General features: G+C 36.1%; 1 protein-coding gene and 1 pseudogene across 1 annotated transcript; both read right to left on the minus strand.

The window, feature by feature from the left end:
- Positions 1 to 1,930: 1,930 nt before the first annotated feature.
- Positions 1,931 to 5,798, minus strand: LOC121230757 (probable protein phosphatase 2C 38; annotated as a pseudogene).
- A 982-nt stretch (positions 5,799 to 6,780) lies between these two features.
- LOC121230553 (uncharacterized) lies at positions 6,781 to 14,785 on the minus strand. The gene is made up of 4 exons (XM_041115460.1): positions 14,235 to 14,785; positions 8,439 to 8,643; positions 7,205 to 7,269; positions 6,781 to 7,093 (listed from the first exon to the last, which is right to left on the minus strand). The coding sequence occupies exons 1-4, from the start codon at positions 14,783 to 14,785 to the stop codon at positions 6,781 to 6,783; spliced, it is 1,134 nt and encodes a 377-aa protein (XP_040971394.1).
- Positions 14,786 to 18,940: the final 4,155 nt, after the last annotated feature.

Consider the following 18,940-nt stretch of genomic DNA (forward strand, 5'->3'; position numbering starts at 1 on the left):
AAGAACGAACGACCCCACTGGTATACGGAGCGTGTCCGCGTCACATTCCTAAAATTGCCCACTACTCCGACCCCTTTAGAGGCCAATGGCTTCTCGATGACCTCGGTCCCTAGGCCCGTAAGGCTTCATCCAGTAGGTTCGAAGATCTCTGGTTCATGATTTTTTGGGAATATTTGATATGTTTTTGGAGAGACGTTAGGGTTTTAGGGGTTTTTTTAGAATGCAAATAGACGCTTGTGGGGATTGATATTTTGGGCTAATAATATATTTTGGGCCCTGATGAAGTTTTAGATGGGCTTCATTTTTGTTTGAGTTTATTTAAATTATTTAATAAATAAAATTGAATTTTTTATAATTGATTATTTAATTAGATAAACAGAAAAATTTAGGTATAATGCCCTTTTTGACCCTCCAGTTTAAAAAGAAGTCATTTTAACTCTCCATTTTAAAATTTCACCTCTTTAGCCATTGAATGAAAAATTTAACATTTGTTAACTTTATTGATGTGACATGTACGTAGATTGCATGTGAATAACATGTCAATATATAATTATTTTTAAATTAAAAAAAATATTTAAAAAATATTTTTATACATTTTTATAATTTTAATTATTTAATTTTTTTAAAAATTTAGATTTTTTGAATTTTTTAAAATTTAAAAAATTAATTAAATACTGACATGTAGTCTATGTGGTAATCCAAATATATGCCACATCAGCAAAGTAAAAAAAATCTATTTATCATTTAAGAATGGTTTGACAAAAACACAAGTTTAACTATTAAAAATGACTAAAAATAATTAAATAAAGAACTAAATTGACTTTTTTTATTTATAAATTGAAAGACCAAATAAATCATTATACAAATTTTATTAAAAAAATCGATTAGATTTGATGGGACCAATAATATAATTCAAAACTTTTGCTTAAATTTGATTTAATTCAAAAACCAATTAATATTTAGAAAAGACAATCACTTAAAATGAAATATAATTTCATATTAATATTGATATATTTTTATTAATTTAAAATAAAAATGTTGATTTAGCAATAATATTACACTACATTTGGTTTGCTATTACTATTTGAAATCAATAATTCAACTATTTAGTTGAATGGAATAGAATAGAACTCTATAATATTTTAGTGTTTGATTGAATGGAAGATGTTGTAATAACACAAAGAAAAAATTAAAATGAACAAAATATCCTTAACAGAAATTTTGTAGTAAAGATTATTGTTATTAAATTTTAATAAGATTATTATTAAAAATAAATTTAAAATAATGATAAATAATTTAATTGTATTTTAATATAATTATTCACTAAATATAATTTAATAAAAATATATATATTTAATAATATTTTTAATATAATCATTTTATATTAATTATATTAAATATTTAGAATTTTATTTTAATTATATTTTGAAATTAAATATTTATTTTAAATTATATTAAATATATTAAAATATTTCAAATATTTTATTTTTATATTTTCTAAATTTAAATTTTAAAGGACTAATCTGAAAATTAATTTTTTTTTTGTTATTCAATGTTGCATGAAATAACCATTATTTGATAGCTATTACGAGAAGACAGTAATAGGAAAATAATGGTACTCCATTTCAGAGTATTACATTCATCAAACAAGAATAGTTTACCATTGAACGGATAAGGGAAACCATTCTCCCAACCAAATGGGATAGTCCGAATGATAACTAATAAAATATCCTTGAATAGCAAAAATACGGATGTTCAAGAAATGAAAAGAGAATTAGGGGCAAAAAGTGAATAAATTCAAAAAATGAAAAATACCACAGATATTAAATGAATTTTATACTTTTTCATTAATGATACGTCAAAGTCCCCAAGATTTATAACTTGAATGGATTCTCTAAATGCATTCCCTAAATAATTCTATCAAATCTTTATGGATATCTTCTTAATACAAAATGAGAGGAATGGTTTGAGTAAAAACGATAGAGAGGTCTACGACCTGTTTCGGTGGCTAGTATTTGCTATTTCCCGAGACTCCAGCACCGCCTCGGATCGAAACCAGGGGTCTACACGTCGAGCTGTTGCTTATCAGATGGAAATCCAGAAACAAAACGATGACCGTTATATCGTCGTGAAAATGTCTCCGCACCCCACGGTCAATCTTTTCAAGTCTGAGTATCGCATTTCTCTCTTCTTGCAGCTTCACGAAGAGCAGCTTTTATGAGTCTCCTTGCGATACCCTGCATGGATGTCTCGTATAAGTTTATCCATAGGCAACTTGATCATCAATATAAAGATCAGTTCTTTACAAACTCAGTATATAACTCATGTCGTGGTGGAAAACAAACAAAAACAAAAACTTTTAAAAATCAAGTATAAGAAGGACAAGAAACCATTTTCCGGGTTGCATGACATAAACTCATAGTTGACATTTAAGGAAGACAACACTACTCAACCATTATAGTTGGAAAAATGCTCAAACCCATCAGATTTCAATCTGATCCAACCCACTGCCATCCCAAACTGATCACCTTTCCTTCATTTATCACGTATTGGGAACTAAGCAAAAGGAACCCAGGAAGGGTTGGCTAGTTTTGATAGCATGAAAGTTGTTCTCAGTTGTAACGCATTATATGCATAGAAAGATTTAATCTATATTGCTCTGATTTTTCATTTTCGTGAAGCATCAATGTCTAGCACTCATGTCTGATGCCTATCCGCACATTAGATTGAGGGTATGTCCCTGACCCTCCAAAAACCTAAAAATACATTAAAAAAAAAAGAACATGACAATTTAAACATACTGTGCATGACACAAATTCATATCCGACACAAACACCCGAAAAGAAAATCACAAAAAGAAAACTTACATTGCGTGGAATGTGTTACAATGTTAACAGCCTCCTGATTGCTAAGGTGTTCCCATAGACCATCCGATGCGAATATAAGAAACTGATCTTCAGGACGCAGTTTCTGTACTGATATTGCTGGCTCAGCTTGTAGGATCGGCTTCTCGAACGAATTTGGAACTCTAAACTTGGTAATAGAGGCTCTCTGTTGAATTCTGGCTTCTTTAGATATGCATCACCAATGGACCTAGAAATCTATCACATAAAAAAAGTTGGTCAATGGAACAATCAATTGCACATACTGTTGTATAGATCACTATGCTATTTCGAACTCTGTAGAAATCCACAACATGTCTCTAAAATCCATCTACATCCAAAATAAGTTTTTACGGCAATTATCAATCAAAGCTTAAACTAGTTCTCACGGCAGCACAATTCAATGCATACAAGTTCTCATCCAACAATTTCAAATTCCAATAAAATCTGTATCAAATATACAATAAATAATTAACAAATAAAAAGTTTCAAGGTTGTTTCTTGGATGGTAAGGAATTAGATAGGCTTGGGATTGCGATAGGTCGTATGCCTTTATACGAAAGCTGGAATTTGTACAGCAATATGAAGTTTACTAAGAAAATAATATCCCGAAGCCACGAAAAATACCTGTATTATACCCTTCACACGCCATACTTTGTGCCTGAGGACCACAATCTGCGGATCATAGGATGTAACGATGCAACTCCTCCCGCACTGACTCGAAGCTTGCATTGTGCTCGGATGACAACTGAACTGCTTGACCTCTTTAAAGGCTTTCTCCAGTCTTCCTAAAACGACTCGAGAATCTCCGGCATTTGCAATGTAAAGCAATCCACTACAAATTATTCCTACAAACAACATGAACCAACAGAAGCGATTTGTGGCTTAGTTTCGAACTGCTCCCTGACAAGATTAAGAAAATCTTCTTCGGTAGCTAAAAACGCTTTGTTGATTACATCGGCTGACATTCCGTGATTCTCGTTGTAAACTCTGCACCATTAAAAGCTGTCAAGTCAGTAAACATATCCTTAGCTATTAAAAATCAGCAACTAAAGCTCGGGGAGGAAAAAACTACGATGTTTTAAGGGAGGCAGGAAACGAGGATCTGAATAAGTCCGAATTGACATTTGTCATCGCCTGTAAATCATTGAACCATGAGATATTGATGACGACTTTCGAAACTCGTAAGAACTTTGCAGTTAAGGAACATATAGTTCCAATATCTAAGTTCTAAGTTCCTGAATCTGTACAAGAACTGAACTCTCTTCGTTTCTTCCGAAAATTGCTTCTACAATTTTTGAAGGAAATAAACATATAAATGCTTGTTACTTGTGAAGTTCCGGGTTTCTGGCCTCACTCAAGCATGCATACTTTATCCTCATTAGTCATGTAAGGTACATGATACACCTCTAAATATCTTATAACTAAAAAATACGAAGTTTCCGGATTCAACTAATGAAAATAAACCAATAAACCACTTGCTAAACAAGAAATAATAAATTCCAATATGATTCAGCAAGAGGAGAAGAATTGCATACTCTTGATATGGCCAAAAAGGTGTTGTTTATAAACCTAGCGGTTTCCGGACCTCCATGACCATCATAGATTCCAACAAGTGTCCCATGGGGACCCGATTTAAACGAGCTGATTGGACCGGATTCGAGTTGGCTGTGATCTTCCAATAGATTGTTTGCTTGAATTACCGCCATCGAAAACTCGCCCGCAACGTGTTCTCCTGAGTCTTCGTACCACAACAATCCATCAACCCTACCATTACCAACCCCACCACTACTAGAATTTTCACCCTCGACTGAAGGCTTCCAGCAGGGCGATACGATTCGCCTTAATGTTGTTGATACCATGACTTACATATTCATACCGAATATGCGGATTTTAAAAGGAGTCTGACAAATGTTCTACGTCAAGCTTAGTCGGATCTTATCTTCGAGGAATGAGATGCTCTCTCCTCCTTATTTACCGCGCAGTATAGGTGCTATCGACGCTTCTTACTATGATTCGGTCTTTAACCCTTAGGCAGGCAATAAACATCGTCTAAGTCACTAATCCGAGTTTGATCTACGGATTGGTCCAGAGAAAACAGATTCCTGGAAGAAGAGAAGGATTCAGGGCCAGCTCCAATTCAACTAAATTTCCAAAAAGCAAAGTTTTAGAAATCAAACATATATAGATAAATTCAGATAATATTAAATTTCACAGTTGCAATAAACATTATCTAAGTCCCTAATCCGGGTTTATGCGAACTCACATGTGAATGTTGGATATAAATATGTGTTAATATCTATCCCTTAAAGACATCAAATAAAAGACATGAACTTGAAACCTAATTAAAAACTCCACATTTCCAATCTTCAAGAGATTTAAAATGGACAAAAAATTATGGATTTAAATAAAAACTACAAAATATTTATTTTTCAGATAATCAATTTCGATAACTATTAGATTTAAATACTTGAACTTCACCTCTCTACATACAATAAAAAGGGAATAAAATAGAATCAAAATTACGGGAATCTCTAGAAACTGCAAAAAATGAAGAAAACCATGAAGTTTCAGACAAAAACCCATCACCTTAAAAACATCAAACAAAAATAAAGAACTGAAACAAAACATAAGTATCAATTAAAAAAAAAGATGAAGCAGAGATTTTCTTCTTACATACCTTACAAAACAATGAAGAATTTCTTATAATCTTTCCAGGTTACAAGCCCTGTTTAGGAACACACCCAAAGACCTTTAATTCGAAAGATTAAATAAACAAAAAAAAGGGGGAAATTTGTTTTAAGGAGGTTGAGCCAACAAACAAAAACAAAGACAAAAACAAAAGAGAATTGAAAAGGTTGTAAGAAAGTTTGAAAGGTAGATTTGGAGAGAGATTTGAGAAAGAAAACAAGAAATGAAATTTTTTTTTCTTTTTTATGAAAACAAATCTTGAGATTTTTGGAACGATCGGAAACTTAATTTATTTAATTTATATATAATTTTTTTTCAGCTTTTTATTCTTCTAATTTATTGGTTGAAGGTTTTGACTTTGACTTTTTAGGTTCGAGCCTTTAAACAAACCAATATTTTAGGCAACTTTTACTCATTTAGCTTTATCTATTTTTAGCAAAATAAAACTTCCCCTTTAGAGTAAGGTTAAAGAAAGATGGAGTAAATTGGTTAAGGTTTAATTTTTTTACTTAATTGGTTTAATCAGTTTAACTTATTAAAATATTTTTAAAAATAGTTTTAAATAAGTATTAAATAATTAAACAAATATTTTTTATTTAATGATATTTTTTTAATCTAAAACCAAATCAAGCAATAATCTTTGGAATTAATCTTTTACTGATTTATTCAAAAATAATTATTCAATACATTGGTAATAATTTTTTTAAAATTTTATAAATAAATTCTTAATTGATATTTAAAATAAATAAACCTATCATAATTTTTTAACTCACTATTCCCAATATAGAAACTTTCATTAAACACTGATTTCATTTTATATTTTATGAGTTTATAATTAAATATATGATTATTTTATATTCATGCTGAAACACTAGTAATTAAGAATACCAAAAAATTCAAAATGAATAAATAAATAAAAGCACCAAATTTTATTGCTTGAATCAAAGAATTACTTCTACATTTGTGCACAAAGATGATTACAAATTTTTTTAAAAAAATCATGGAGTTCCCCACACTCCAAAACTGGAAAAAATCTCCTTAAAAACACATAAAAGAGTATAAGAATAGGAATCTTCTTTTTGGTTGAAATATTTTTATCCAACATATACATACATATATGTATATATCAAATATACTCGTAGCTGACACTCATGTGAAATCAAGTAACATATTGTATGATTATCGAAACTGACCTCTCAGCCAATGGTCATTGTAGAAGGAATTCAGATATAGAATCAACACTGCCAAGAAGATCAATGCTTTTGTTGTTGTTGTTCAACGTGTCTTTCAAGATTGTAATTTGGCCTTCCTTTAATAATATATCGTCATCTAAACCTTCAATCTTCTTCTTCAATGCATTAATTTCGGAGTTCAAAACCATGTTCTTCTCAGCATATTGCTTCACCTCTTCCCACGTCAAATCTCTCTCTGAGAAACCATTGGCAATACCCCTCTCAAGATGGCTAGTTCTTTCGTGATTCTTGAATGTCAGTCCGAAGACGGCTTTCGATCTCGTATTTCTTTAGCATCTGTTAACATCAAAATGTAGTTAAGGAATCAACATGTGGCTAATAGAGCTCAAGGTTTAACTCGGTTGGTTCGGTGGCATTAAGCGGGTTTGGGGTTCAAACCCTGACATGTTTGATTCTTGTAAGTCATTCCAAATACAGATTTCGTTCTCATCTTTCTTTAGCATCTGTTACCATTGAAATGTTATTAAGGAATTGAAAAGATTAGTTAACCATGTCTACAAGTTTTTACAAGGCTGTCATCTTGCTATATTACTTGGATTTGGAAATGAATTTTAGGTAAAGGTAACATAGATATGTCTTACTATGCGTCGAACACGAGTGACAGAAACAAATACTTTAAGAAAAACGAAGAGTTGGAGCAACATAATCTTTTTGTGAGAAGTAATGCATGGTAACAACAAATAAGTTACTGACAGAACTTAGGGTTTAGTTCTATTCATACAACTATCCTAACGAGGTGACATTCAACAAGTTTGAGATTCAAATCTCAGTTTTTACAACTCCTCCCTTTTCATAAAAGATAAATAAATAAATAAACTTAAGTAAAATATATGTTCAAACTTCGGAGTATCAGAAACATAAAGATTAAAATGCAGCATAAACATCAAGTAACTGCAAGGGTGCACTCATATCAACCCTAACAGACATGTGGTTTCCATTGAATTTGTATGTACATATACATATATATATGAATTAAATTTGGATGTATCAAAATACGAGTATGTCTCACAGACTCACACAAGTATGCTCATTTTTTTTCCTAAGGTTTTTGATATATTTGGAGGATCATATCTCATACCCATATCCAAAAACATGTATAACATGTGCATTAGACATAGACATGTTAAGAAAAATAAAAAATATAAGTAACATAGGTGTAAACAATTTGTCATCCTCTCCCTTACCCCATATAACACATATAACACCCAAAGCAAACCTATTTCGGTAGGTTGTTGCTTGTTTATTCCTGCTATTCACATGCAAAATAAGAAAATACTTTCTGTCAGATACAGGTATGTATCTGACATGGATATACTCAATTTTTTTCAAGTTCTTTTAGTATTTGAAGTATCATACTTTCATACACATCCAAATATGTGTCGCAAATAAATATAAAGCAGAGATACTTAACAAAAAATGAAGAGTCTGGATAACATATTTATAATTCGGGGTGAGTGCAGGATACATGTATGTGCCCAATGCGGATATACTTAGTTTTTCTCAAGTTTTTCTAATACTTGAAGTATCATATTTTTTTAAACATCCACATATGTACAATATAAAATATCAGACATGGGTACTTTAGAAAAGGCTGGTTACTTTAGAAGTTTACCTGCAGTCCGAGATCCTTCAATCTGTGGGTGAGGCATGAAATGTTGTCCATTGCGTTTTGAACTTCACATCTAAGGATATCATTTCCTCTCACAGCTGCTGAAACCTCAGCCTGCAACTGTTCTACTTCAAGCTCTTTTGAATATAGCTTTTCCTCAATAAACTTGTTAGCAACCTTTCTGTTTAATTTCAGTCCTTGTAAGCTCCTAAAAAGTGTAAAGTGTAACAAAACAGTGAATAAAACTAATAAAGAAAAAAGAAAGATTTTAATGTACATCAGCCTATGTTGCTCTGACACTTTTTTGCTTGAATATCAAGATCAAAAATAATTCGGATCTAAGAACAGGGATATGACCCCAAACATGAGAAAGCTTCTATTTTCTACATGCTTGTGTTAGACACTCACACTTGAGTCTGAGAAACATAGATACTAGCTTCAATGGTAGATTTCAATAACATATACCTCGGAAGATCGCTTGTTGAGTTTGGTTGGGACATCAGGATGTTGTTCCAATAGGGTCAGAAGCGTGTAAATTATTGTACTAAAAATCACACAAAGTTCAATTCCCAGGGAAGAGAGGTGGATCACATGGATCTCTTAAATACCAAGTCTTTCCTTAGACAGAATATCCCTTCTATAGTAATTTAATAGCACAATTAAATACTACTATTATACCCTCAAATATTGAAAGAAAAATAGGACAAGAAAGAACACAAGAGTTTTAACGAGGTTCGGTAAATTATACCTACGTCCTCGGGCACTAACACCAGATGATAACTTTACTATCTCCAAATATTACAAACAAATAGAATTCCTTAAGAATTCTCAAATGGGAGAAGAGAGAAAACTAAGAGAGAAAGATTGGTTGGGATGGTTGAAATGAGAAATGGTTAGGCCTATTTATAGTTGAGGTTCAGGGACTAACTTGCAAATGGCCTAAAAATTAGGGACCAAAATTGCAATTATCCATTCAACTTTAATCAACTTGCCACCACTTTTTTTCTTTCGGTGCCATTGCACCTCCCATTTTTGACTTTCAACAATCTCCACCTTGAAGATTTGATTAGGATAATCACATCTTCACACACTTCCTTCAACTCCCCAAATTGATAAAGCTATCTTTTGTAGTGCCTCCAAATGCGCTCTCGAGCGCCATACACCTAAAGGTGCTCAAATTCTCAGGATGTTAATCAAGTTCAAACAATGATTAAACTTGATTGTTGTTACCACCTTGGTCATCATATCTGCGGGATTATCTGCTGTCGGAATCTTCTGAAGTAGAATTTTTCCTTTTTCAAAGACTTCCCGCACAAAGTGATATCTTACGTCGATATGCTTGGTTCTTGAATGATAGACTTGATTTTTCGCTAAATGAATAGCACTCTGACTGTCACAATATAGACTAATGTGACTTTGAACAACTCCAAGTCTTTCAATAATCCATTAAGCCAAATAGCCTCCTTAACAGCTTCTGTAACTGCCATATATTCTGCCTCTGTAGTAGACACAGCTACTGTAGACTGTAAGGTAGACTTCCAACTCACTGGGGCTTTCGCAAGAGTAAACAGATACCCCGTAGTTGAACGACGTTTATCTAAATCACCAGCAAAGTCGGAATCAACATATCCAACTACAAACTGACCAAGTGCTTCATCCTGTTCAAAAATTAAACCAACATCTACGGTTTTTCGAAGATACCGTAGAATCCATTTCACAGCTTGCCAATGTCCTTTTCCAGGATCATGCATATACCTGCTCACAACTCCAACAGCTTGTGAAATGTCAGGCCTCGTACACACCATCGCATACATCAAACTCCCAACTGCATTAGCATATGGGACTTTCGCCATATATTCTCTTTCATCTTCAGTCTTCGGAGATAATTGAGCACTAAGTTTCAAATGAGAAGCAAGTGGGGTACTTACATGTTTTGTGTTTTCATTTACACCAAAACATTGTAATACCTTTTTCAGATATTGCTTCTGATTTAAACAGAGCTTGCCTCTCGGTCTATCTCTACTTATCTCCATGCCGAGAATCTTCTTGGCCTCACCTAGATCTTTCATCTCGAACTCTTGATTCAACTGAGCCTTCAGCTTATCTATCTCATTTTGGCTCTTCGAAGCGATTAACATATCATCAACATACAAGAGTAGATAAATGAAAGATCCGTCATGCAGCTTCTGCAAATATACACAATTGTCATATTTGCTTCTTGTGTACTTCTGCCTTCTCATAAAGCTATCAAATCGCTTGTACCACTGCCTCGGGGATTGCTTCAATCCATATAGCGATTTGTTCAGCTTACAAACCCAATTTCTACCACCAGCATCTGTGTATCCTTCGGGCTGAGTCATATAGATCTCCTCTTCTAACTCACCATGCAAGAAAGCCGTCTTAACATCAAGTTGAGCTAGCTCCAAATTCAACTGTGCTACCAAGGCCAACAAAATTCTAATGGAGGAATGCTTCACAACAGGGGAAAATACATCATTGTAGTCAATTCCCTCCTTCTGAGCGTAGCCTTTAGCTACCAATCTTGCCTTGTAGCGAATATCCTTCTTGCTAGGAGATCCATCTTTCTTTGCGAATACCCACTTGCATCCGATTGCCCTTTTACCTTTCGGTAATTGCGCCAACTCCCAAGTATTTTCTTCCGGAGAGACTGCATTTCTTCATCCATGGCGCTTTTCCATTTATCACTTTCTAAGCTTTGCATTGCTTCTTGATAAGTGATAGGAATATCATCAACAACGGGAAGGGCGTAGGCCACCATATCAGTAAATCGAGCAGGTTTACGAATTTCTCTCCGTGGCCTTGCAACTGCAACTGGTTCTGGTGTACTTAGTGGTTCTTGGGTCAGAACCTCTTCAACCTCTAATTCCTCCATTGTGGCTGGAGAATTAGACTTATTAACTGGGCAAATCCCCATCTGCTCAAACTCCACCTGTTTTGGAGTACACTCCACCTGCTGTGGAGTATTGCTCGTCTGAATATCTTTATCTGCTACCTTTTTCAATGTGGCAGATTCATCAAAGGTAACATCTCTGCTACAGATCATTTTCTTTGTGCTTAAGCACCAAAGACGAAATCCCTTCACTCCAGAAGTGATTCCCATAAAGAGAGCTTTCTTTCCCTCGGATCTAACTTTGACTCCTTCACATGGTAATATGCAGTGGATCCAAACACATGTAAGGAATCATAATCTGTAGCCGGTTTTCCAGACCATACCTCCATAGGAGTTTTTCTTTCTAATGCAGATGATGGCAAATGATTAACAAGATGGCCAGCGTATGTCACAGCCTCAACCCAAAATTGCTTGCCCAACCCAGCATTGGACAACATACATCGAACTTTCTCCAGCAATGTTCGATTCATACGCTCTGCCAATCCATTCTGCTGTGGTGTATCCCTAACTGTGAAGTGTCGAACAATACCATACTCTTGGCACACATCGAAGAACGAATCACTTTTATATTCCCCTCCATTGTCCGTCCTAAGCCGCTTGATTTTCTTGCCAGTCTGGTTTTCGATCATAGTTTTCCATTTAAGAAAAACTCCAAGCACTTCATCTTAGTTTCATGGTATACACCCAAACTCTTCTGGAAAAGTCATCAACAAAAGTAACAAAGTAGTGTTTTCTCCCAACGAAGGTGTTTGGAAGGCCTCCACACATCTGAGTGAAATATTCCAAAATACCTTTTGTATTATGGATAGCAGTCCGAATTTCACTCTCTTTTGCTTTCCCAGAACACAGTGCTCACAAAATTTTAATTTGCAAGCCTTTGCACCTTTCAACAATCCTTGCTTTGCCAGAATTTGCAAGGATTTTTCGCTGGCATGTCCCAACTTCATATGCCACAACTGCATTGAGTCCAAGTCTTTGTTACCGGAAGCTGCAGCGACTGCTCCAATAACTGTACTACCTTGGTAGTAATACAAGTTATTTTTCTGATGCCCTTCAATATCACAAGTGCGCCAGATGTCACTTTCAAAACCCATCTCTCATAGTAACAACTGAACCATTGGATTCCAAGGCTCCCAATGAGATGAGATTTTTCTTCAAACTGGGCACGTACCGAACATCAGTCAGAACTCTGGTTGATCCATCTTGATTCTTTAATTGGATTGAACCTATCCCAACAGTTTTACAGGCATTGTCATTGCCCATATAAACAACTCCTCCATTTAGTTCTACTAAATCAGAGAACCACTCCCGGTTAGGGGACATATGATAGGTACAACCCGAATCCAATATCCACTCATCTGAATGGAACGACGATGATGATGCAACCAGTGATAGTTCAGAGTCACTAGTATCATGCTTAGCAACACAAGCATCTACAGCAGCTTTTCCCTTATTCTTCAGCTTTGGACAATTTTTCTTCCAGTGGCCTTTCTCATGACAAAAAGCACATTCATCTTTCCCGAGTCTGGACTTTGACTTTGATCTCCCCTTTTGAGTTTTCTTCCGAGTGTATGAACGACCTCGGACTACTAAAGCTTCTGTATCTCTGATTGAGTTTTTCTGTTTGTCCTTCTTTCTCTGTTCATAACTGTATAAGGCCGCACAGACTTCGCTCAGAGATATATCACTCCTGCCATGAAGTAGAGTAGTTTCTAGGAACTCAAACTCCTCAGGAAGTGACCCCAACAGCATCAAAGCCAAATCTTCATCTTTGAATGTCTCATCCATATTCAGCAAATCAGTGACTAACTGATTAAATTTGGTGATGTGATCATTCATTGTGGTACTTGGGACGTATGTGAAGCGAAACAGTCTTTTCTTCAAGTGGAGCTTATTTTGACTGTTTTTCTTCAAAAATTTTCTTCAAGTGCCACCCACAACTTATTTGCAGAAGTCTCCTTTGAAAAAGCATACCTCTGCTCTCGAGAAAGGCATGATCGAATTGTGCCACATGCCAACCGATTGATCGCCTTCCAATCTTTCTCCTGTACATCATCTGGTTTCTCTTCATCAATGGCAATGTCTAGACCCTGCTGAAAAAGGGCATCTAGAACCTCACTTTGCCACATACCAAAATGGCCCGTGCCATCAAAGATCTCCACGGCAATCTTGCATTTGCAATTGTCGGTCTTGTCCACATGGACGATGTTGAAGCTCCTACACCGACCGTTTTCTCCATAATCTTTCAATATACCTAAGGAAATCTTTTCTGATGTAGAAGATCAGTTTAAACTGCAACCACAGAGCATACTACGATTAACCTTCGGCTCTTGATACCATTGTTGTTCCAATAGGGTCGGAAGCGTGTAAATTATTGTACTAAAAAATCACACAAAGTTCAATTCCCAGGGAAGAGAGGTGGATCACATGGATCTCTTAAATACCAAGTCTTTCCTTAGACAGAATATCCCTTCTATAGTAATTTAATAGCACAATTAAATACTACTATTATACCCTCAAATATTGAAAGAAAAATAGGACAAGAAAGAACACAAGAGATTTAACGAGGTTCGGTAAATTATACCTACGTCCTCGGGCACTAACACCAGATGATAACTTTACTATCTCCAAATATTACAAACAAATAGAATTCCTTAAGAATTCTCAAATGGGAGAAGAGAGAAAACTAAGAGAGAAAGATTGGTTGGGATGGTTGAAATGAGAAATGGTTAGGCCTATTTATAGTTGAGGTTCAGGGACTAACTTGCAAATGGCCTAAAAAATTAGGGACCAAAATTGCAATTATACCATTCAACTTTAAACTCAACTTGCCAACCACTTTTTACTTTCTTCTTTCGGTGCCAATTGCACCTCCCACCATTTTTGACTTTTCAACACAGGATTCATGGATGTCAGGTGAGAGTTTGAGGCTACTGAACTGGATTTTTCGTGCACCAAAGTTGGTCTCCAGATTTCTTGCTAGGTTTTGAATTCGACGTTTAAAGCCCCATACTTTCATATCGGATTCAATAAGAAATTGGCCATCTAAACCTTGTTGAGTTACTCGAAGCTGATTGTGACTGGCTTTTCCTTTGATGAACTCAATTAACTTGGAAGATAAGTGGGTGCTTTCATTAAGCATTGAGAGTCCTTGATCCTGCAAGCAGCATATGCGATTTTGGATTTCCTTGTCGAGCTTGAAAGTTAAACCACCAATGTCATTTGTGGTACCATTCAAGCTATTCCATAAATCGATATTCTCATGTCGCAGAGAATCAACTTCCAGCCTACACGACTCCAATTCCCTTCTCAATGATAATTCTACTCCAGTTAACCTTATTTGCTCCATTTGCAGTTTTTTCACCTTGCCTTCATTCTTTTCACCTGATTTCTTCTTATCGATCTCATCATGATATCCTTGTCGCAACCCTTCAATCATTTTCTCTTGCTCGCTGCAGGTTCGTGTTAACATTAATGGGAGACAACATTAATGGCAAACAATACAAAGTGGTGCAAGTTTAGCACCCTAAAGTTGACTTTGAAAAAGTGGCATGGGATAATTTTTTTTTGGTCCTTGAGATAATGGGCTATTTATTGTTTGGTCCTTAAACCTCAACTATAAATAGGCCTTCTCATTTCTCATTTCAATTCATCCCAACCAATCTTTCTCTCTTAGTTTTCTCTCTTCTCCCATTTGAGAATTCTTAAGGAATTCTATTTGTTTGTAATACTTTGGAGATAGTAAAGTTATCATCTGGTGTTAGTGCCCGAGGACGTAGGTATAATTTACCGAACCTCGTTAAATCTCTTGTGTTCTTTCTTGTCTTATTTTTCTTTCAATATTTGAGGGTATAATAGTAGTATTTAATTGTGCTATTAAATTACTATAGAAGGGATATTCTGTCTAAGGAAAGACTTGGTATTTAAGAGATCCATGTGATCCACCTCTCTTCCCTGGGAATTGAACTTTGTGTGATTTTTTAGTACAATAATTTACACGCTTCTGACCCTATTGGAACAACAAGTGGTATCAAGAGCCGAAGGTTAATCGTAGTATGCTTTGTGGTTGCAGTTTGAACTGATCTTCCACATCAGAAAAGATTTCCTTAGGTATATTGAAAGATTATGGAGAAAACGGTCGGTGTAGGAGCTTCAACATCGTCCATGTGGACAAGACCGACAATTGCAAATGCAAGATTGGCCGTGGAGATCTTTGATGGCACGAGCCATTTTGGTATGTGGCAAAGTGAGGTTCTAGATGCCCTTTTTCAGCAGGGTCTAGACATTGCCATTGATGAAGAGAAACCAGATGATGTACAGGAGAAAGATTGGAAGGCGATCAATCGGTTGGCATGTGGCACAATTCGATCATGCCTTTCTCGAGAGCAGAGGTATGATTTTTCAAAGGAGACTTCTGCAAATAAGTTGTGGGTGGCACTTGAAGAAAATTTTTGAAGAAAAACAGTCAAAATAAGCTCCACTTGAAGAAAAGACTGTTTCGCTTCACATACGTCCCAAGTACCACAATGAATGATCACATCACCAAATTTAATCAGTTAGTCACTGATTTGCTGAATATGGATGAGACATTCAAAGATGAAGATTTGGCTTTGATGTTGTTGGGATCACTTCCTGAGGAGTTTGAGTTCCTAGAAACTACTCTACTTCATGGCAGGAGTGATATATCTCTGAGCGAAGTCTGTGCGGCCTTATACAGTTATGAACAGAGAAAGAAGGACAAACAGAAAAACTCAATCAGAGATACAGAAGCTTTAGTAGTCCGAGGTCGTTCATACACTCAGAAGAAAACTCAAAAGGGGAGATCAAAGTCAAAGTCCAGACTCGGGAAAGATGAATGTGCTTTTTGTCATGAGAAAGGCCACTGGAAGAAAAATTGTCCAAAGCTGAAGAATAAGGGAAAAGCTGCTGTAGATGCTTGTGTTGCTAAGCATGATACTAGTGACTCTGAACTATCACTGGTTGCATCATTATCGTCGTTCCATTCAGATGAGTGGATATTGGATTCGGGTTGTACCTATCATATGTCCCCTAACCGGGAGTGGTTCTCTGATTTAGTAGAACTAAATGGAGGAGTTGTTTATATGGGCAATGACAATGCCTGTAAAACTGTTGGGATAGGTTCAATCCAATTAAAGAATCAAGATGGATCAACCAGAGTTCTGACTGATGTTCGGTACGTGCCCAGTTTGAAGAAAAATCTCATCTCATTGGGAGCCTTGGAATCCAATGGTTCAGTTGTTACTATGAGAGATGGGGTTTTGAAAGTGACATCTGGCGCACTTGTGATATTGAAGGGCATCAGGAAAAATAACTTGTATTACTACCAAGGTAGTACAGTTATTGGAGCAGTCGCTGCAGCTTCCGGTAACAAAGACTTGGACTCAATGCAGTTGTGGCATATGAAGTTGGGACATGCCAGCGAAAAATCCTTGCAAATTCTGGCAAAGCAAGGATTGTTGAAAGGTGCAAAGGCTTGCAAATTAAAATTTTGTGAGCACTGTGTTCTGGGAAAGCAAAAGAGAGTGAAATTCGGCACTGCTATCCATAATACAAAAGGTATTTTGGAATATATTCACTCAGATGTGTGGGGGCCTTCCAAACACCTTCGTTGGGAGGAAAACACTACTTTGTTACTTTTGTTGATGACTTTTCCAGAAGAGTTTGGGTGTATACCATGAAAACTAAAGATGAAGTGCTTGGAGTTTTTCTTAAATGGAAAACTATGATCGAAAACCAGACTGGCAAGAAAATTAAGCGGCTTAGGACGGACAATGGAGGGGAATATAAAAGTGATCCGTTCTTCGATGTGTGCCAAGAGTATGGTATTGTTCGACACTTCACAGTTAGGGATACACCACAGCAGAATGGAGTGGCAGAGTGTATGAATCGAACATTGCTAGAGAAAGTTCGATGTATGTTGTCCAATGCTGGGTTGGGCAAGCAATTTTGGGCTGAGGCTGTGACATACGCTGGCCATCTTGTTAATCATTTGCCATCATCTGCATTAGAAAGAAAAACTCCTATGGAGGTATGGTCTGGAAAACCAGCTACAGATTATGATTCCTTACATGTGTTTGGAACCACTGCATATTACCATGTGAAGGAGTCAAAGTTAGATCCGAGGGCAAAGAAAGCTCTCTTTATGGGAATAACTTCTGGAGTGAAAGGATTTCGTCTTTGGTGCTTAAGCACAAAGAAAATGATCTGTAGCAGAGATGTTACCTTTGATGAATCTGCCACATTGAAAAAGGTAGCAGATAAAGATATTCAGACGAGCAATACTCCACAGCAGGTGGAGTGTACTCCAAAACAGGTGGAGTTTGAGCAGATGGGGATTTGCCCAGTTAATAAGTCTAATTCTCCAGCCACAATGGAGGAATTAGAGGTTGAAGAGGTTCTGACCCAAGAACCACTAAGTACACCAGAACCAGTTGCAGTTGCAAGGCCACGGAGAGAAATTCGTAAACCTGCTCGATTTACTGATATGGTGGCCTACGCCCTTCCCGTTGTTGATGATATTCCTATCACTTATCAAGAAGCAATGCAAAGCTTAGAAAGTGATAAATGGAAAAGCGCCATGGATGAAGAAATGCAGTCTCTCCGGAAGAACAATACTTGGGAGTTGGCGCAATTACCGAAAGGTAAAAGGGCAATCGGATGCAAGTGGGTATTCGCAAAGAAAGATGGATCTCCTAGCAAGAAGGATATTCGCTACAAGGCAAGATTGGTAGCTAAAGGCTACGCTCAGAAGGAGGGAATTGACTACAATGATGTATTTTCCCCTGTTGTGAAGCATTCCTCCATTAGAATTTTGTTGGCCTTGGTAGCACAGTTGAATTTGGAGCTAGCTCAACTTGATGTTAAGACGGCTTTCTTGCATGGTGAGTTAGAAGAGGAGATCTATATGACTCAGCCAGAAGGATACACAGATGCTGGTGGTAGAAATTGGGTTTGTAAGCTTAACAAATCGCTATATGGATTGAAGCAATCCCCGAGGCAGTGGTACAAGCGATTTGATAGCTTTATGAGAAGGCAGAAGTACACAAGAAGCAAATATGACAATTGTGTATATTTGCAGAAGCTGCATGACGGATCTTTCATTTATCTACTCTTGTATGTTGATGATATGTTAATCGCTTCGAAGAGCCAAAATGAGATAGATAAGCTGAAGGCTCAGTTGAATCAAGAGTTCGAGATGAAAGATCTAGGTGAGGCCAAGAAGATTCTCGGCATGGAGATAAGTAGAGATAGACCGAGAGGCAAGCTCTGTTTAAATCAGAAGCAATATCTGAAAAAGGTATTACAATGTTTTGGTGTAAATGAAAACACAAAACATGTAAGTACCCCACTTGCTTCTCATTTGAAACTTAGTGCTCAATTATCTCCGAAGACTGAAGATGAAAGAGAATATATGGCGAAAGTCCCATATGCTAATGCAGTTGGGAGTTTGATGTATGCGATGGTGTGTACGAGGCCTGACATTTCACAAGCTGTTGGAGTTGTGAGCAGGTATATGCATGATCCTGGAAAAGGACATTGGCAAGCTGTGAAATGGATTCTACGGTATCTTCGA

The sequence above is a fragment of the Gossypium hirsutum genome, chromosome A06 (genome assembly GCF_007990345.1).
Source record: "Gossypium hirsutum isolate 1008001.06 chromosome A06, Gossypium_hirsutum_v2.1, whole genome shotgun sequence".
Lineage (NCBI taxonomy): Eukaryota > Viridiplantae > Streptophyta > Magnoliopsida > Malvales > Malvaceae > Gossypium > Gossypium hirsutum.

What these genes read in the sequence shown, in the direction of transcription:
- LOC121230553 (XM_041115460.1), bottom strand. Translation starts at nt 14,785, where the DNA reads ATGATTGAAGGGTTGCGACAAGGATATCATGATGAGATCGATAAGAAG. An exon ending in CATGAATCCTGTGTTGAAAA is followed by an intron (nt 8,644 to 14,234) that starts GTCAAAAATGGT and finishes TACACTTTTTAG; the next exon opens with GAGCTTACAAGGACTGAAAT. An exon ending in TGAAGGATCTCGGACTGCAG is followed by an intron (nt 7,270 to 8,438) that starts GTAAACTTCTAA and finishes CAATGGTAACAG; the next exon opens with ATGCTAAAGAAAGATGAGAA.